Source organism: Rhinolophus sinicus, linkage group LG02, assembly GCF_036562045.2.
Source record: "Rhinolophus sinicus isolate RSC01 linkage group LG02, ASM3656204v1, whole genome shotgun sequence".
Classification (NCBI taxonomy): Eukaryota; Metazoa; Chordata; class Mammalia; order Chiroptera; family Rhinolophidae; genus Rhinolophus; species Rhinolophus sinicus.
In genome coordinates, this window is record NC_133752.1 from 56,426,191 (window position 1) to 56,445,916 (window position 19,726).

The following is a 19,726-nucleotide window of genomic DNA, read 5'->3' on the forward strand; positions in this document are numbered from 1 at the left end:
AGGATCATCTATCATTCCTCTTCTTCTGTTCTGGTTTCTTTGCCCAGGAAACCTCCGGCACTGATGCCTTTACTGTTTCCTGATGGCTTCTCAAAGTCACATGGTCACACTAGGTGCCACAATTTCTAAGACCGATCTGCTAATGCAGAGACCATCCCTTGCCTGCCCTCATCAACCCGTGACCCTCCTCTTAAATATCCCTGCCCTCCTCTTCCTACCCTGATGTTCCCAATGGAGGGCTGCCTTGCACTCCAAAGTCTCACAGACAATTTAATAAAATACCCACTCTTGCCATTTCTGCTTGTTCCAGGAATGCATTGAATCTATAAGAGCAAGCCAGGGGACCAATGATAAATGCAGACGCAGACCATCCTGTTGTTCTTCCAATCATCCGTGTCTTCTCTTAAGGTATGTAATAAATATATATTGGTTCACTTTGAAGCTTTCCAGTAGCAGTCTGGAGAAAATACCTAAGTCTGCTTTTCTTTAACTTAGGAACTTTAACAGTAGTTGCATTATTGAACATCAGCCAGTGCTGGTACCATTTTGGTTCTTCCCACAATCTCCAATTCCCCTTCTATAATATGAACATTTTCTTAGCCTAATGAAAAATGCTTTGAACACTGAAATTCAAGTCTCATATGGAAGGCTGAATAATAGCTCCTAAAAGATGTACTTGTCCTAATCCCCAGAAACTGTGACTGTGTTACCTTACATTGATTGTAACAGGAACTTTGCAGCTATGATTAAATTAAGGATCATTCACTGGGAAGATTATCCCGGATTATTGTGGGTGAGCCTGATCTAATCACAGTAATTCTTATAAAAGAGATGCAAGAGGAGTCAGAATCAGACAGAAAGCAATGTGACAAAGCAGGGCAGAAAGAGACCTAGAGGCTGCTGCTGGCTTCGAAGGCACAAGATGAGGAATGGAATGTAGATGGCCTCTGAACGCTGGAAAGATCAAGGTAATAGATTTTCTCCTAGAGTTCCAGAAGGAATCAGCCCTGTGGACACCTTGACTTTAGCCCAGTGGAATGAATTTCAGTCTTCTGCCCTCCAGAACTGTAAGAGAATAAATTTGTAATGTTTTAAGCTACTAAATTTGTTGAAGCAGCAATAGAAAACTAATGTACGGCCTCCACTTTCAATCAGATTGCTGCTTCTCTTTTCTGGAAATTCTAGAGCCACCATCATCTCTCAGGCACTGCTTAGCTCTTTACTCAACTTCTAGTAACAACTACAAAAAGAAGATTCCGTTATTGTACCCTTTTTATGAAAGGAGAAATGAAGTTTAAATTAATCAAGAACATCACCTGAAATCACAGTTAGGTGTTACAACTGGAAACTACTCCCAGATCTGTCTAATTCTTCACAGTCTACGTTCTCAATCAACCAATGAGCTACCTGCGTCTCCTTCATCCTTCTCTCCATACACCAAGTTAACAAGACCTATGCTACCTTTTTAATAGTTGTATTTTAAAATTTTATACTGAAAGCACACAAGAAGTTTCAGGATCAATGACAGATTTATTAATTACCTCACAGTGAATAAGTGTGTTACTTCCTTCTTGCCTCAGGCCTTACCCCTGGGGTGATGCAGTGAAAGCCACGTCAATTGTCCTAGTCTAGTAGCTAGACACTCCATAGACCAGGGATAGGAAAAAAAGGAAAAAGATTTTCTCTGCTTATAAAGGGAAAGGAGAACTTTGTTCCATAATCCCCTCTGAAAACGTCGTAACTCCAATTTTTTGGTATGTAAATAAATCTCTCCAAGAGCCAGATAGCTTCCAGTCTCCACTTTTAGGACCTATGGATATCTCTAAATTCTGTGGCTTCATCTTTTTTGACATGTAAATACATAAGGAGATAGCATCCCAGTCTCCCCAGTAACCTGGGGCTTAACCTGAGACCTACTCCTGGATGTAACCATTGGGTCCTCCTGGGAGAGATTAGAGAAGTTTTGTTCTCTGTTAGGATCAGAGCAGTTAATTAAGCAAATGGCTACAGATTTAATACTCATGGTATATGAAATGGCTAGGACTTTTCACAAGAACACTAAGAAATCCAAGGAAGTTTTATTTCCCACAGCCTAAAACACATGGCCCTGCCTTAGGTTAAGGAAGGAATGAGGGCAGGCATGATGGAGCTTCCAGAATGATTTGCAGTTGTTTACCTCTGTACAATCTAAAAATTGCTTTTCCATCTTATCTCATTGATTCTGAGCAAATACTATTGGCCTTATGCAGAGACTATTATACTTAATTTTCAGGGGAGGACACGGAGGCTCAGAGAAGCTGTGCCCAGCTGCTCAGGACAAGCCTGGGCACCCACCGTCTTCCTCCTGCTGAAGGTTATAAAGGTGCCCAGGAACAGGTTCTGAATCAGAGACAAGCACACGCTGGCCCTCCCCACCTGGGCACAAACTGTACTCCTTTTCAGATTTGGATTATGTTATTTTTCAGGTGACTCAGATCTTCCCCTTTCCCTATCATGAGACGACAGCCTTTGTTTTCTACTGTGGAAGCTGGATGTACTCCTGTCATCCTGGGGCAATTTAAGTTCAAATTTAAATGTTTAGAAACATTTAACCCATCACTCTACCGGTGAAGCACTGGAACAGCATTACACTTGAGATCGTTATCTCTCCAGGAAGGTTAGACAATGAAGCCCTTCTCTATTAAACTTTTACACAGATGAAGCACTCCAGCACTCGCTTTATCTATACTTTTCCCCCCATTGCACAGATTATTTGAGTTCTGAGGAAGAATCCACTTTACTACAATTTAGCTTCCAGCTTCATTAAGAGGGAAAAGATTGTATAATTGTTTGAAAAACGATTTAACAAAATAGTTTAAATGCAAGCTTTTTAAAATATGTAAACATTTGAAAAATTTTAAAGAACTAGAATTGAATAACAGGTTGGTTATACTAAAACAAAATGAATATTTAAAGTAAACAAGGATTCTTAAGGTGGGTGCCTGCAAGGGCTTTGAAAAAAGTATCAAATATGTCTTTATGAACAGGAGTAAAACTAAGGAGTGCCAGCGAGTGACAGCCGTTAAGAAGGTGTGAGCTACAGTCTATTATAAATTTACAGCACTTGGGTATTTAGGAGGAATGAAAGGTCATGAAGTAAAACACAAACCCAAGCAAGACATTTTTTTAAAAAAACTTTATTTTCATGTTATTTGTAAAAATACATCTATAAATATTTAACTTCTCTATTCCAAGACATAGAGAAACACTGCATAATTTACACTAAATAAGGGCATTATGCCCTACTCGGAAGACATAAAATGTCCAAGGGATATTAAGAACATGGTTGGCTTCAACATCAGAAATGTTGACCACATACTGTTTCAATAAATAACAACTAACATTCTTCTCAACAGTGCAAAACTGGATGCACACATAACATTCCCCTGCCCTGACAATGATCTATTTGCTTGGATCCCTCATTACTTATCTCTACCCTTTATCATAGTGGGTAGCACGGTATGGTCCCTCTCCCCCACAACCAAAAACATTAGTTAATAAATAAAAAACATTTAAAATGCATCATCTTCAAATTAAATAATAGTCAGGACTGAACTAACTTTGATTTCACATAAAAATGACCCTTTGACAGTACAGCAAATTACTAAACACATTCACATATTTAAATATTAGAACATGAATACACAAACTTTGAAAAATAAATAAATACATATGTAAATAAATAGAGGACTCTCATAAGAAATAGTCAGACATATTAAACATGGTCCAGGTGGCCCCAGGAGATATTTGTTTCTCTTCTTTCACTCTGAATTCACTAAGGACGCAGCAATAACCGGTAAGCTTCCTCCTTTGTAGGTCAGTTGGCGCTGTGCCTATGATGAGAAAATGGTTGCTGTTAGGACTCAGAAACTCGACTGTGTAGCCCTACACCAAGTGGTTACTACCTATATTACTGCTGCCCTGTGTGGCAGAAAATGCAAGGCTCCTGAATGCTGTTTAATAAGGGGCCTGTGGTCACAATTGTATTATAGCTTCAAAAAGCCACAACATAAGGTCACACGAAAAAGTACGTTCATGACATGACTTAAGCCTCATAGCAAACTCCATGAAGTAGCTATTATTTTTTCCCCATATTATTGAAACTCAGAGAAATTAAGTACCTTCCCTGGGGGGTAACAGGAATAAGAAAAGGTGGAGCCTGGACTTAACATTTGGAGCAGGGATTCACTGCAAATTCCCTGCTCCTCACTCAGATTTAGAGACCTATGTAGCCTAAAACCAGGGGTTCCTCTTTTCAGGTCTGGAGCCACTGAGGTCAACAGTGCTTGCTCCTTAATGAGTAGGAATCATTTTAGATCACTGGCCAAGTCCACTTAATCTTTTAGGAAGACACCTTTACCAATACTCATTTGAATGAGAATAGAAAGGGAGATGGGGATGGAGGGTACTGGAAATATCCTTCTGGCACCAGAGCAAAACAATGATCTTAAAGACAAAGTTAATTGTGAAATAATGACTTTTCACTCCTTCAGCTACACCCTGGGTTTCCCTGATATGATTTTCAGGAAGCAGTCATTGTAGCCAATGAGTCCAGTCACATAACTCACTTGTTTAGTATTTTATCGATGATTTTCTTAACCATGGGCGATTCAGGGTTGAGACAAGCTTCCTGTCCATTCTTGAGAGTGGCTCTGCAGAGAAAAGAGAGAATCCATGTGAGACAGGAGGTCGGGCTGGCGGATCAAGGTGCGGGCATCGGGGCGGTGGAAGTGACAGGACTCTGTTAGCAGCAGCAGCGCAAGAGGCAGCACTTACATGACTTCGGTTCGGTCGCAGCTGGGTCCCGGGGATGTCACCTTCACACTCTGGAAGTTCTTGATGTGAATTCTCTGCAAGGTCTTTAGGCACTGGCAGCGCAGTTCATTGACCACGGGCGCTCCTGCGGGGACAACAGACTTGGTTAGCGGGGCTGTCCCCCGATGGGCGCCCACCCGTCCCTTGTCCGGCCCTTGGGAACCCAGAGCACCAATCTCACCCGCTGCGCGCCGGCAGGCGGCGACCAGGAGCAGGAGCAGCAGCGCGGCCCGGAGGAGCCGAGGGGCGCAGGGGGCGGCGGCGGTTGCGGTGCGGGCCATGGGGCTGAGCTCGGAGGTTCGGGTCGGCGGTGCCTGGAGTACAAGAGCTGACTGACGGGAGAGCTGGTGGAGAGGTTTCTGTGGCTCCCCGAAACGAGCGAACCCCTTTTATCCATGGTCGAAGCGGAAAGCTTGCAGCCCCTGGGCCAGGGAAACTCCGGGATGTGTACGTCAGTCCGGGATCCGGAAGCTGCGGCCCGGCCCCTGGGAGGAGGGGGCGGGGGGGACCCGCCGGTGCCGCGGCCCCGCCCGCCGCGTAGCTCCGCTGACAGCGATGTAATGTTTCCGCCCAGATCCCAAAGGGGATTAGTGAGTCGCCTCGCCAGAGACGTGTCGTTATTAGCGGAGACAAGCGTCCTGACGAACGTTATCATCAGGATTGGCGGAGTTTAGTCTGTTGGGGAAGAGAACTGATATTCCATTTGTTACGTGTGCATAAATGTCTTCTGGCTTGATGATTTTTATTTGCGTCTGTATAAATGCACTCCGTTAAAATACATCTGTCATCTTAGATGACACAGCAGAATATTCGCTTTGTTCCTGTTATTTTGCGAGCACTAATAAACCACACTCTGTTATATCAGGGGTGAGCGGATGACCAGTGTCAAAAGTTCAATTCAGTGCTTAATCTTGGACAAAGTGTTCTAATCCTATACAACTTCCTTCCTCTGAAATTTTGGAACTTCCAGAGCTCTAGTAATCCATGAGTACCACCTTTTGGATGTACAGGGCATTGATTAATCCTTGAAATAAGGGGCTTGTGGTCATTTTGGAGCTGTTGGGGTGAGGGAAGGCTGCATTGGGCTTACAGGGTCCGCAGTTTCTAGTTTTGTCCACGCACAAAAAAGGTCATAGGAATCAGGAAATGATATCTGGTGTGAGTAGCACCCGTTGTTCATCTATGCAGCAGAAAGATGTGTTCCTGTGAAATATCCAAGTGACAGATCACTTACTTAATCCCACTTTCTTGTTTTATGTTCACAAATCTCATTTTATTTTCGTATTATATGGACTTTGTTGCCTGCAGTGATTTGATTTCTTCTCTAAAGACATAATCATGGTCATATTTTGGTTTTAGTGATTTCTAATAAGACCTTTCAAGCTGGAACCGTTGTCATTCAGTAGCTCGTTTTTCACCCAGTTTTAATGCCCTTTATTGGATTATATGTAGGTTTCAGAGATTTAGGTGTAGTTCTGGAGAGGTGTGGAAATACCCAATGCAAAGGAATCAAGAGAAGGGAGGGGATGCTGTAGAGGTGCCAGGAGACGTGCACATGGCCAGGTAGGAATTTGGCTCTCCCAATTACCAGTACGTGACGTTTAACCTGTCTGTGCCATAGTTTCTTCTCTGTAAAATGGAGATAGATGGTAATATCTACTTCAACAGGTTGTTATGATGCATTAATGTGTTAAAATTTGTAAAACACCACTGCATATAATGTGCTAAAAAGAATTTTTAAATAAATAAAATAGAAATTGCTTTTTCCATATTACTAAGCTGAAATTCACCTGGGTATAAAGTTCTTGTCCAAAGAGAAAATCATTTTTGCAGAAAGAAAAAACTCCACCCAATATAAAATTTTTGTATTTTTTAAAAGAGAAACTTAGAATGAATTTTTTTTCCTGTGTAGTTTAATTTTGGGGTAATTTTATTATTCTAGCTTCAGTAATTTTAACTATAAAATATGAATAAAAGTAAAGATGTGCCATCTTGATTATTAGAAAAGTTTATGAATTACTAGATTATCAATAAAGATTTGCCTTTATATTTTTGTTTTTTGTTTTTCAGTAATCATCAGTGTAGCCCTGAGAAAAAGAACAGTGAATTTAAATAGAAAAAAAAAAGGAAGTGGGGGGTAAGAAGTGAAAGATGACCTAAAATTTATAAAATGAGTAATTCAGCAATAATTAAGAATTTATATAGAGACTATTGCTGTTAACTTTATCTTTCTGGGATTCTTAATTGAAAATACTGTGTTTTGTTGAGATAATCAGTAGTTCAGAATTATAATAGCTATTCTTTAAAAGTTAAAAATATAATTTTATTTTTCTGATTATAGATGCATATCTCCTTATTATAGAAAAATTATAACAGAGAAAAAACATGAGATTATTATTAAGACTTTTTTTTTTCTCTCCTTAAGCTGTTGTGTGTGGAGGCAGAGATATTTGCTAGGTTATTATTATTATTTTTTAAAAGATTTTATTGGGGAAGGGGAACAGGACTTTATTGGGGAACAGTGTGTACTTCTAATACTTTTTTCCAAGTCAAGTTGTTGTCCCTTCAATCTTAGTTGTGGAGGGTGCCTTTCAGCTTCAAGTTGTTGTCCTTTCAGTCAGTTGTGGAGGGCGAAGCTCAGCTCCAGGTCCAGGTCCAGTTGCCATTGCTAGTTACAGGGGGTGCAGCCCACCATACCTTGCAGGAGCCAAGGAATTGAACTGACAACCTTGTGGTTGAGAGCCCTCGCTCCAATCAACTGAGCCATCCGGGAGGCAGCTCAGCTCAAGGTGCCGTTTTCAATCTTAGTTGCAGGGGGCGGAGCCCACCATCCCTGGCGGGACTCAAGGAGTTGAACCGGCAACCTTGTGGTTGAGAGCCCACTGGCCCATGTGGGAATAGAAGGGGCAGCCTTTGGAGTTAGGAGCATGGAGCTCCAAACACCTGAGCCACCGGGCCGGCCCTATTATTAAGACTTTCTAACTTTTGTCCAAGGAACAAGCTTTAGTAGATCTTTCCTTTTTTCTTCAACATCCCTAGTAATTCACATATGTTATGTGCTTACAAGATGGTGAGTAAACATTAAGTGTTATAATAAATAACACTTTGATGTAATAATCAATGTTCTAAATCCTTTACAAATATATGAAACCCACTTAGTCTTCTCAACTGCTCCCATGAGGTAGTTACCAGTTTTCTTTCTCCACAATTTTTCTCCACAAGAAAATCAAGGGGCAGAGAATTTAAGTAATATTCCAAAGTCTCACAGTTAATAAAATTCAGACTTTGACAGTGCAGTTTTAACCACTACACAATTTTTTTTTAAATGTGCTTGTTTGTTTGTTTGTTTGTTTGTTTTTCTGGGACAAGTTATAGATAACTTCAGGACAGCAGCTTTGTTCTGTTTTGTTTAAATACGATTATTATTCTCATTGTTGAATAGTTCAAATTCACCTTTCCTAAAGCTTAAAAATAGGAAACTGCTCAAATATTTCCAGTGTTTTATTTCACTAACACCAAGAATTTTCTTTTGTAGCATGAATATAATATACTTAAATTTAATAAAATCTATATCTATTCATCTGTCAATCTGATTTTCCAAATCAATGGACTCTACCTCCAAAATTTGGTCAGTGGGATGAGAGCTTCCCAGAAGGAAAACTGGGCATTTTTGTCAGCTTTTATTTGCTGAGATAAAGATCACAGTTTTCTTCTGACTGTTTGGATACATTGTCATGTTTTAATAACTGAACTATTTTGCCTGCAGCATTAACAGGAGGCTACTGTCTTCGTAAATTAAGAAAACAGAAAATGTTTGCTCTAATGCTTTCCAGATCCAACTCAAAGTACTGGTGTAAGCAAATAAATACTCAAGGTGCATGAATAGAGAATCAGAAAATTTACAGTACTAGCCAAAATTTACAAGCAGCCTCATATTTATGGAATTATCTATAATTTTATGCTTAGGACTTGCTTAATAAGCATCAGTTGCTACAAAATGAAGTACAGAAAAGGGTTTTTTCTACCTTAACATATTAATTCTCATAATTGAATCTGTAGCAGCTCCATATTTATTTTTCAGAAAATTTAAAAACAATGGTGTTTCTGAAGCCTATTAAAATAATCTAATTCTTTCCTGTTTCACCAAGTGTCTTATCCAACTATTTATTGATTTTATGAGCTGGATGACAGATTTATATGCCTTAACTTTAAAACAATAACCAATTTTAAAAGATAGAGTCATCCCTAAAATAAAAGCATTGGTTGTTAAATTTCATTTTGAGCTACCATATTTACTGCATCTTTCAGATTTGATGGCCACTACCTGATCTGCCTTTAAAATCCAGAGTTGTTGTGGCATCCTGAGATATAGAGCCGCAGGAATGGGCAATGCAGTGCTATTTTCCTCATAATGTCCTTGGGAAATTTTGCCAACACAACTGCCAACCCATTTTGTTGCAATTACTGCTTCTCATAGAATGACTCTGGCTCTAAGGGGAAAAGAATGAAAATGTCTGAATGTGGCATTCAATCCTTGGATCCATCCTCTTCTTTTAGTCTGGAGCGTTTTGTCCAGTGTCAGTGTCATCTACCTGGTTTTGTCTCTAGAATATTTTAATTTCTTCCTGACTTAGGCTTTTTCCTCCTTCTTCTGGCTACAGAACCTTATTTGCCTTTGGAAACCCTCTCTTCTTCCTCCCAATCTGAATAGTTCAGGTAAGGTGACTGGCCCTACTCCAAAGCTCTAGGAGTGAGCTAATGACCCCAAGCCGTATTAGTCAGTTTTTCCAGTCTGGGTCCAACCCTCAACCACGCTTATAGGTGCTAGAGTGGGCAAGTGACCTAAACCTGGTCAAGTCAGAAAAAACTCCCTGGAGTCCTTTTTGTCAGAAAATGGTTAGAACAAGAAGTCCTTGCTACCTGCTGGGTCGTACCTCCTAGTATACAAGTTTGGAACTTTGCCAATGCTTGCCTAAATGAAGCCAGAATAGAGAAAAGGAGACAGGTGTGGAGTGAAATTGATTACTGAAACGAAATTTTGAACTTGAACAGCAGCATCCAGCTTTATTTTATCTACTCAGTTTCATAGGTCAAATGATTCCCTTTTCATTAAGCCAATTTGAATTGTGTTTTTGTTACTGACTCCACTTACTGCCAGAGTTATCTTTCTAAGCAGAAGGGTGTTTAAACTCAAATTTAATTCCTTTCTGTCTCCATTTGTTTCATCATTTTTATGGATCATTTTTGCAGCATTTATGATATGGGGATGAGATTCGTTGCTGGAGATATAAAGAGGAATAAGACGGACTCTGTTACCCTCTAACTCTCAATGCAATAGGGGAGATAAATGTATAAATGGAAGATTTTAGAAAAGCCTGATAAATACCATGGTAAACCATTACCAAGGTATTAGAAGTGAGGAGGGGCACCTAAGCCAACTCCGATAGAGAGAATTTATGACAGATGTCAGAGAAGTCTTCCTGAAAAGAGATGATCATTCATGTGAACCTTAAGGCTGTTTTCCAGGTGAAAGGGAAACACTGAGAGGCAGAAAACATTCTAGAGGACCAAATTAGCAGACATGGCAATTGGAAAGTGCATGGTGAGAACCTGGAGCAGCAAGTGGCTCATGTAGCTGGAACTCACTCTGTGATCGGGAAGAGGAGACAGGTTGAGGCAGAAGGAGGTGGCAGGGCTCAGACACTGGAAGCCATGTGCTTATGGGATCCTGTTGTCCACCAGGACCCAGTTTAGATGTTAGCTCCACTGAAAAGCCTCCAAAGGCATCTCAAGGTGTTTCCATGGCTCTCTTGACAGACCACACTGTGACCTTTATTGGCCATCTTCCATGTGTATGTGGGAGGTAACTAAGATTCAAGGTGTGTGCAGAAAATAGGGGGATGGTACATGGTCAATTAAAAAGATGTTTATTAGGCACATAGAACATACAAGGGACTGTGGATAAAACTGAAATTCCAAATGTGAAGTTCTTTAATACCTAAACCTGCATACTTTCTTCTGCAGCACAGCTAGTCTTTCCTTCTCTTCCTGATCATCAGTAAAACCATCCTGATGATTACAACCATCTGTAAGTACTTCAATGCAATCCAATTAACTCTGAACACCATTCATTGTTAGAATTGGGCATTATTCCAAGGCTTTAAAAAAATAGATTTCAACATAAACTTTGTATTTCTATTTTCTTAAGATTGTTTTTTAAATTTTTGTGGAAGTAGTAATGATTAATGACATTGCATATACTATAAACCAAAGAAATAAAGGAAAGCCAATATTACCAAAAAATTCCAAGAAACAAATATAGGAAATGAGGAAATACCTCCATGAAAATATTCTTGATGATACTTGGTTATAACAAGCATGGAAACAGCATGATGACCCTGTTTTGATGTATTATGTATTACATAATTATGTATATGTATGATGTATTATGAAAGCAAAATTTGGGAATTTGAGTTATAAACCACAGCAAATATATCATGCACAGTGAAATATGGGTACATATTTCAGCTAGGAAAATTACAAATCATAAAAATACTTGATCAGAGAACAACATCTATAGCATTTCAACATTTTGAAATTTGTTGATACATTTTTTATGGCCCATATATGGTCTCTTTTATAAGAAAGTTCCCTGTGCATTGGGGAAAAAAATGTGATTTATGCAATTGTCAGGTGAAGTGTCTATTATCTTGCTCAGGCCCAGTTGTTTGATCCTGTTAACTCTTCTATACTGTTACTGATTCTTTACTGCTTTGCCTATTAAGTATTGAAAGAAGTTTGTTAGAATCTTTAACTATGATTGTGGTTTCATCTATTGCTTTTAGTTTCTCTCCATTTCCTTCTTATATTTTGATAAATGTTATTAAGTTCATAAAATTTTCAAATTATTTGTCTCTTATAGAATTGTCCCTTTTTATTTTGAATCAACCTTCTTTATCTCTAAGACTACTTCTTTCCTTAAGTCCTAATACATTAATCAGACCTTAATTAATATATCAGTTATTAACCAATGTATTAATAATTTATATTGATAATAGATTGATACTTATTAATAAGTAATTAATACATTAATATATCCATGCCCGGTTTCTTCCAGTTAGTTTTAGAATGATATAACACTCAATTCTTTTAATTCCAACCTATCTGGGTCCTAATATTTAAATTATGTCTCTTTTAAGCAGCATATGTTTTTTGCCTTATTTACACAATCTTTGTATTTAAAAAGTCAAAATCTTTGACTTTTAATTGGAGTGTTTATTCTATTTAAATTTATTGTAATTCTTAATATAGTTGGATTTAAGTCTACTAGTTTGTTATTCTTATCTTTTTAAAACTAAACTTTCAATTTGGAATAATTTCAGATTTATGAAAAATGAGTATGGATAGTAAAGTTCCTGTGGACCTCTTGTGCAGTATCTCCTAGTGTTGACATCTTACATAATTATAATACATTTAGGAAACTAGGAAATTAACATTGGTACATTGCTATTAACTAAACTTGTCTTTTATAAAGATTTCACAAATTTTCCATCATTTTTTTCTATTCCAGGATCCAATTCAGCATACTACAATTGGATTTATTTACATCATATCTCCTTTGTCTCCTCTGATCCATGACAGATTCTTAGTATTGTCTTGTTTTTCATGACTTTTGACAGTTTTGAAGAATACTTGATAGATATTTTGTAGAATGTTTCTCAGTTTGGATTTTTATGATTATGATGATTTTCTCATGATCATAGTGGGGTTATGGGTTTAGGGGAAGAATATCATGGAGATGAAGTATCCTCATCACATCATGTAGGAGCAGTACATGATATTCACATGACACAACGTGATAATAACCTTGATCACTCGGTTAAGGTGGTATCTGCCAGATTCTCTACTGTCATGTTATTGTTTTTCCCTTTTCTTAATTTCTTTTTTGGAAGTAAATAACAACGCCTGACCTGAACTCACTTGGAAAAAGAAATTAAACTCCACCTTTAGGAGAGACACTCTATGTACATTATGTATTAGGCATTCTTCTGTGAGAAAGATTTGTCCCTTCTCCCCTTGTCCCACCTGTTCTTTTGTTCCTGTATTTCTTCATTTCTGTCTGCCTTTGCATTACTCAGGTATTTTCTTGTATTCCATTTTATCTCCTTTCAGAATTTTAAATCCAAACTTTTTTAGAGTTTGCCCTAAAATTTTCAATATATGTTCTTGCCACAATACAATTTTCCTAAATTTAATACTTTCCCTAAGTTAAATAAATATGTTCTAAATCCATTTATCTCCCTACCTATCCTTTGTGCTATTTTTGCCATATATATTTACTTTATAGTATGTCTTTATCTCCATAGGTCATTTTTAAAAAGATTTTTATTAAAAATATAGTTAGCATACAATATTATATTAGTTGCAGTTGTACACATTAGTTATTTATCATTTATATATCTAAAGAAGTGATTACCATGATAAGTCCAGCAACTATCTGACACTGTACCATGCTATCACAATGTTATTGACTATATTCCCAATGCTTTACATTACACCCCCATGACTTATTTGTCTTATACTTGTAAATTTGGACCATTTATTGCCTTTCACCTTTTCCACCCCTTTATAATTTTTCAGTTACAGTTGACTTTCAATATTATTTTATATTCATTTCAGGTGTACAGCATATGGTTGGTACTTAAATAATTTAAGAAGTGACTTCCCTGACTAGTCTAGTACTCACCTGGGACTACACATAATTATTACCATATTATTGACTATATTCCCTATGCTTTACTTCACATCTCCATGATTATTTTGTAACTACCAATTTGTACTTCTTAATCCCTTCATCTTTTTCACCCTGCCTCCAAGTCCCCTCCTATCTATCACCCTGATAAATCTAATACCCACCTGACACCATCCGTAGTTATTACAATATTATTGTCTATAATCCTTAGGCTATACCCTATATCCCCATGACTACTGTGTAACAACAAATTTGTACTTCTTAATCCCTCCCCCATTTTCACCCAACACCCCAACTCCCCTCCAATCTGGCAACCATCAAAATGTTCTCTGTATCTATGAGTTTGTTTCTGTTTTGCTAGTTTATTTTGTTCTTTAGATTCCACATATAAGCAAAATCACATTGCATCTGTCTTTCACTGTATGATATACTCCACTCAACACAATACCATCCAGGTCCATCCATGCCTCCACAGATGGGAAGAACCCATTCCCTTCCCTGGCTTAGCAATATTTTACTGTATATATGTACGACCTCCTCTTTATCCGTTCTTCTGTCAACAGACACCCAGGCTGCCTCCATATCTTGGCTGTAGTAAACAATGCTGCAATGAACATATGGATGCACATATCCCCTCAAAATAGCATTTTCGGTTTCTTCAGATAATTACACAGAAGTGGGATTACTGGGCTCTTCTTTATCTCTTGGTATAGGCTTTGATTTAAAGTCTGTTTTGTCTGGTATAAGTATTGCTACCCCAATTTTTTTGTTCAATTTCCATTTTCATGAAATAACTTTTATCCGAATAACTTTACTTTCAATCGGTGTATATCTTTCAAATTGAAGTGAGTCTCCTACAGCCAGCATATGTAAGGGTTTTGTTTTCTTATCTCTTCAGCCACCCTATGTTTTTGATTGTAGCATTTAACCACTTACATTGAAAGCAATTGTTGACAGGTATGTAGTTATTGCCATTTTATTATTCATGATTTTGTTTTAATCTTAAAGAAGTCCCTGTAACATTCCTTGTAATACTGATTTGGTGGTGATGAACTCCTTTAGCTTTATTTTGTTTAGAAGGCTCTTTAGATGTCCTTTGATTTTAAATGATAGCCTTGCTGGTTAAAGTACCCTTGGTTGTACAAGGTCAGACTATTAAGTTCACAAACTTGTTGCAACGATGTTGCTAACCTTTTTTTTGATATCAGAGGGATTATTCTCTATGAATTTATACCAAATGCACAAACAGGTAACAAAGATTACTATTTGGCATGCTGAAAAGGTTGCATGAAAAAGTTAGATGACCCGAAACTTTTGCCAACAATTCATGGCTCTTGCATCACAACGATGCACCAGCTCACACGGTGCTGTCTGTGAGGGAGTTTTTAGCCAGTAAACAAATAACTGTATTACAGCACCCTCCCTCCTCACCTGATCTGGCCCCCAATGACTTCTTTCTTTACCTGAAGATAAAGAAAATATTGAGAGGAAGACATTTTAGTGACATTCAGGACATCAAGGGTAATATGACAACAGCGCTGATGGCCATTCCAGAAAGCGTTCCAAAATTGCTTTGAAGGGTGGATTAGGCACTGGCGTTGGTGCATAGCTTCCCAAGGGAGATACTTCAAAGGTGAATATAGAGATATTAAGCAATGAGGTATGTAGCACTTTTTCTAGGATGATGTCACGAACTTAATTATCAGATCTCATAGGTCCTTACTTTTCATCACTTTGAATATTTAATGCCAATCCCTTCTAACCTGCAAAGTTTCTGTTAAGAATCAGCTGACAGTCTTATGGGAGCTCCCTTGTAGGTAACTAAGTACTTTTCTCTTGCTGCTTTTAGGACTCTCTTTGTCTTTAACATTTGCTATTTTAATTATAATGTGTCTTGGTATGGACCTGTTTGGGACTCTCTATGCTCTCTGGGTTTGTATGTTTATTTCCTTTGCCAGGTTAGGAAAGTTTTCAGTCATTATTTCTTCAAATAGATCCTCAATCCCTTGCTTTCTCTCTTCTCATTCTGGTACCCCTATGATGTGAATGTTGTTATGCTTGATGTTGTCCCAGAGGTCTCTTAAACTATCCCCAGTTTTTTTGATTCTCTTTTTCTTTTTGCTGTACCTATTAGGTGTTTTCTACTACCTTGTCATACAAATCACTGATTCGATCCTCTGCTTCATCTAGTCTGCTGGTGATTCCTTCTACTGCATTCTTCATTTCAATTATTGCATTCTTTGTTTCTGACTGGTTCTTTTTTATGGTTTCTATGTCCTTTTTAATGCTTCCTAGCTCTTTATTGAAGTTCTCACTATGTTCCTTGAGCATACTTATAACCATTGTTTTGCACTCTGTAGCTGGTAAATTGCTTGTCTCCATTTTGTTTAGTTCTTTTTCTGGAGTTTTCTCCTGTCTTTCATTTGGGACATAGTTCTTTGTTTCCTAATTTTGGCTGCTTCTCTGTGTTTGTTTCTATGTGTTAGGTATGGCTGCTATGTCTCCCAGTCTTGCTGGGTGGCCATCTTGCATCTCCTTCTATAGGTTATTATTATTATTATTATTATTATTATTATTATTATAAATAGCACAAATTGTTTGAGTGCTTAAGAATTTACTTTTCCATCTTTAGCTCCCAGCCCCATTAAAAGGGGACGATTGCACACTTGTTTGAAAAACCACTTACCAAAAGCATTTAATAGAAGACCTTGTTAAAATATTTAGAAAAATATAAAAGTTTATAAAGATCTAATTTTGAATAATGAATTGGTCAGGGTTAAAAACAGCAGTATTTTAGGGGCCGGCCCAGTGTCTCAGGTGGTTAGAGCTCCATACTCCTAACTCCGAAGGCTGCCGGTTCGATTCCCACATGAGCCAGTGGGCTCTCAACCACAAGGTTGCCAGTTCAATTCCTTGACTCCTGCAAGGAATGGTGGGCTGTGCCCCCTGCAACTAGAAAAACGGTAACTGGCCCTGGAGCTGAGCTGTGCCCTCCACTACTAAGACTGAAAGGACAACAACTTGAAGCTGAACGGTACCCTCCACAACTAAGATTGAAAGGACAACAACTTGACTTGGAAAAAAGGCCTGGAAGTACACACTGTTCCCCAATAAAGTCCTGTTCCCCTTCCCCAATAAAATCTTTAAAAAACAACAACAGCAACAACAACAAAAAACAGCAGTATTTTATATAAAACTAGGATTTTCAAGATGGGTGGGAGGGCAGTGTGTCAAATATTCATTCCTAAGTAAGAGAACTATAAGGTTAAGCTAGGAGCAGGCTTAAAGTTAGGTATGATATACAGTCTAACTGTACAACACCCTGGGCACCTAGTAGGAACCAAAGATCACGAAGAATAAAACAAAATCTAAGCATGTTATTTTTGCAGAACTTTTATTTTAATGTCATTTGTAAAAATGTAACAGTAGTTTTAACTTCTCCAAGACAAAGAGAAACATCACATGATGAACTTTAAACAAGGCATTATGCCTTACAAGCAAGACATAAAATGTCCAAGGGAAACATCAACATCAAAATGTAGACCACATAGTATAAAAGTTTTAATAAATAACAATTGACATTCTTTTAAACAAGTTCAGAAATAGATGTGCACAAATTTTTCCAGACCTTAATATTGATCTCACTGTCTAATTCCTTTGATTCCTCCACCTCTATCACAGTGTCTGGCATTTAATGGCCTATCAATAAATATTAGTTTAATGAAGCACTTAAGACCCACCATCTTCAAATTAAATAACAATCAGAACATACTTATGGTTGATTAAAACACAAGCACACCTTTAAATACTAACATGTAAGATATTAAAATATGAACTTTGAAAAATAAATACATACATAAATAAATAGTTCTCTCATAAAAAACAGTCAAGCACAATAATCTCTTTCTAATTGTCCCGGAAGCCAGTTGTTCTCTTCTTCATTTTCAGTCCCTGTAAGGATGGGGACCTCCTTTTAGGAACTTCCACCATGAGCTTCTTACTTCTCTCTAGGTCAGTTGGTACCGTCCCTATGGTGAGAAAGGGTTACTGTTACAGGTGTTAAGGAAAGATGCTCTTCTCTCACACTGGACCCTGAGGCTGGTGGGATTTCTGCATGCAGACCCTGGCCCAGCCCTGCACCTGGAGTAGGTTCCACTGTGCTTACTCCTGTGTAGGGCAGAGAGCTTGCTGTTTTATTTAGGAAAAGTGGGGCTGTGGACTCAAGTTTATTATTGGCTTGAAAGAGCTAAAATATACTACTCACTATCACACTGGATTAAAATTTTACATGCAAAACCTCATTTAAGCCTCAGACACTCCAGGGAATAGCTATGATTATGTACTCCACTTTGCTGAGGCTCGAAGGGGTTAAAAAAACTCTCACTAGACCTCAGGGAGGTCTCACTGCAAAGTCCTAAGGTTCCAAGGCCCATGTTGCCCCAGACCAAGGGTTCCACTTTTCAGGTTTGAAGCCAATAAGGGACTGAGGTAAACAATATTTGTTCCTTAATGGGTAGGAGGCATTTTAGCTAAATCTACTTAATCTCTTAGGAAGATATATTTACCCACACTCATTTGAATAGGGGTGGAGGGCACTGAAAATATCCTTCTGGCACCAGGGCACATTAATGACCTTAGTGGCAAATCTAATTGTGAAATAATAATGATTTCCACTCCTTCGGCTAAACCCTGGGTTTCCCTGATATAATTCGCTGGAGGCAGATGCTAGCATTGTGACCAATGTGTGAATAAAAACCATAGCTCACTTCTTTAGCATCGTATCGATGATTTTCTTAACCATGGGGGCTGCGGGGTTGAGACAAGCTTCCTGTCCATTCTTGAGAGTGGCTCTGCAGAGAAAAGAGAGAATCCATGTGAGACAGGAGGTCGGGCTGGCGGATCAAGGTGCGGGCATCGGGGAGGTGGAAGTGACAGGACTCTGTTAGCAGCAGCAGGGCAAGAGGCCGCACTTACATGACTTCGGTTCGGTCGCAGTGGGGTCCCGGGGATGTCACCTTCACACTCTGGAAGTTCTTGATGTGAATTCTCTGCAAGGTCTTTAGGCACTGGCAGCGCAGTTCATTAACCACGGGCGCTCCTGCGGGGACAACAGACTTGGTTAGCGGGGCTGTCCCCCGATGGGCGCCCACCCGTCCCTTGTCCGGCCCTTGGGAACCCAGAGCACCAATCTCACCTGCTGCGCGCCGGCAGGCGGCGACCAGGAGCAGGAGCAGCAGCGCCGCCCGGAGGAGCCGAGGGGCGCAGGGGGCGGCGGCGGTTGCGGTGCGGGCCATGGGGCTGAGCTCGGAGGTTCGGGTCGGCGGTGCCTGGAGTACAAGAGCTGGCGGGAAAGCGGGCGGAGAGGCTTCTGTGGCTCCCCGAAACGAGCGAACCCCTTTTATCCATGGTCGAAGCGGAAAGCTCGCAGCCGCAGGGCTCGGGAAATTCCGGACCTGGGAAATGCGCCGCCCCGCCCCTGAGGGGAATCGGGGGCAGGACCTGTGGGGCCGCCCAGTCCGGCCTGCCCCATAACAGGGTTGACTCTGCAATATTCTGTTTCTGCCCAAATCCCCAAAAGGGCCATGAGTGAGTCACCACCAGGCATGAGCTACCGCCTGTGAGAGGAGACCATGGGCGCCCAGTGACCCCAGTGCTCAGGGCGGCGAGGGAAGGCAGACTCCTTAGGCACATGCTTCTGTCTTTAAGGGAGGGAATTACTTCTTTCAAAGTTTAGTTGTTGGAATTGTAAGAGATGTGAGGGGAATGGCAGCCTCTCATGTATCTAGTTTCTTTATCTTGAATTTGGGTTTTGCAAATTTTATTTATCTCTGTGATAAACGTATTCTTTAAAAATACATCTGTCATCTCAGATTACATGTAAGAACGTTTGTCTTATTCCTGGTGATTTTGAGCTCAGGTAAATCACACTTAGTGCCATGTTTCCGTGGTGGGGCATGGGGGTAGGGCGAGTGGACAGACCATTGCACAGATTGATTCAGTGTTTATTTTAGGATAACAGTGTTGTAATCTCTCATCCTCCTTCTCTTTGAAATTCTGGGACTTCCCAAACTCTAGTAATGCTAGGAGCACCACTTTTTCTTGTTACGGGAGGCTGTGTTT

At 39.3% G+C, this 19,726-nt stretch overlaps 1 protein-coding gene and 1 long non-coding RNA gene across 2 annotated transcripts; both read right to left on the reverse strand.

Annotated features, from left to right (window-relative positions):
* Positions 1–3,160: 3,160 nt before the first annotated feature.
* On the reverse strand, positions 3,161–5,319 carry LOC141569962 (growth-regulated protein homolog gamma-like). The gene is made up of 4 exons (XM_074324456.1): positions 5,036–5,319; positions 4,816–4,939; positions 4,608–4,691; positions 3,161–3,872 (listed from the first exon to the last, which is right to left on the reverse strand). The coding sequence occupies exons 1-4, from the start codon at positions 5,133–5,135 to the stop codon at positions 3,857–3,859; spliced, it is 324 nt and encodes a 107-aa protein (XP_074180557.1). The 5' UTR covers positions 5,136–5,319; the 3' UTR covers positions 3,161–3,856.
* An 11,664-nt stretch (positions 5,320–16,983) lies between these two features.
* On the reverse strand, positions 16,984–19,032 carry LOC109440602 (growth-regulated protein homolog gamma). The gene is made up of 4 exons (XR_012493688.1): positions 18,801–19,032; positions 18,581–18,704; positions 18,373–18,456; positions 16,984–17,634 (listed from the first exon to the last, which is right to left on the reverse strand). It is a non-coding gene; the product is annotated as a growth-regulated protein homolog gamma (long non-coding RNA).
* Between the last annotated feature and the right edge of the window lie 694 nt (positions 19,033–19,726).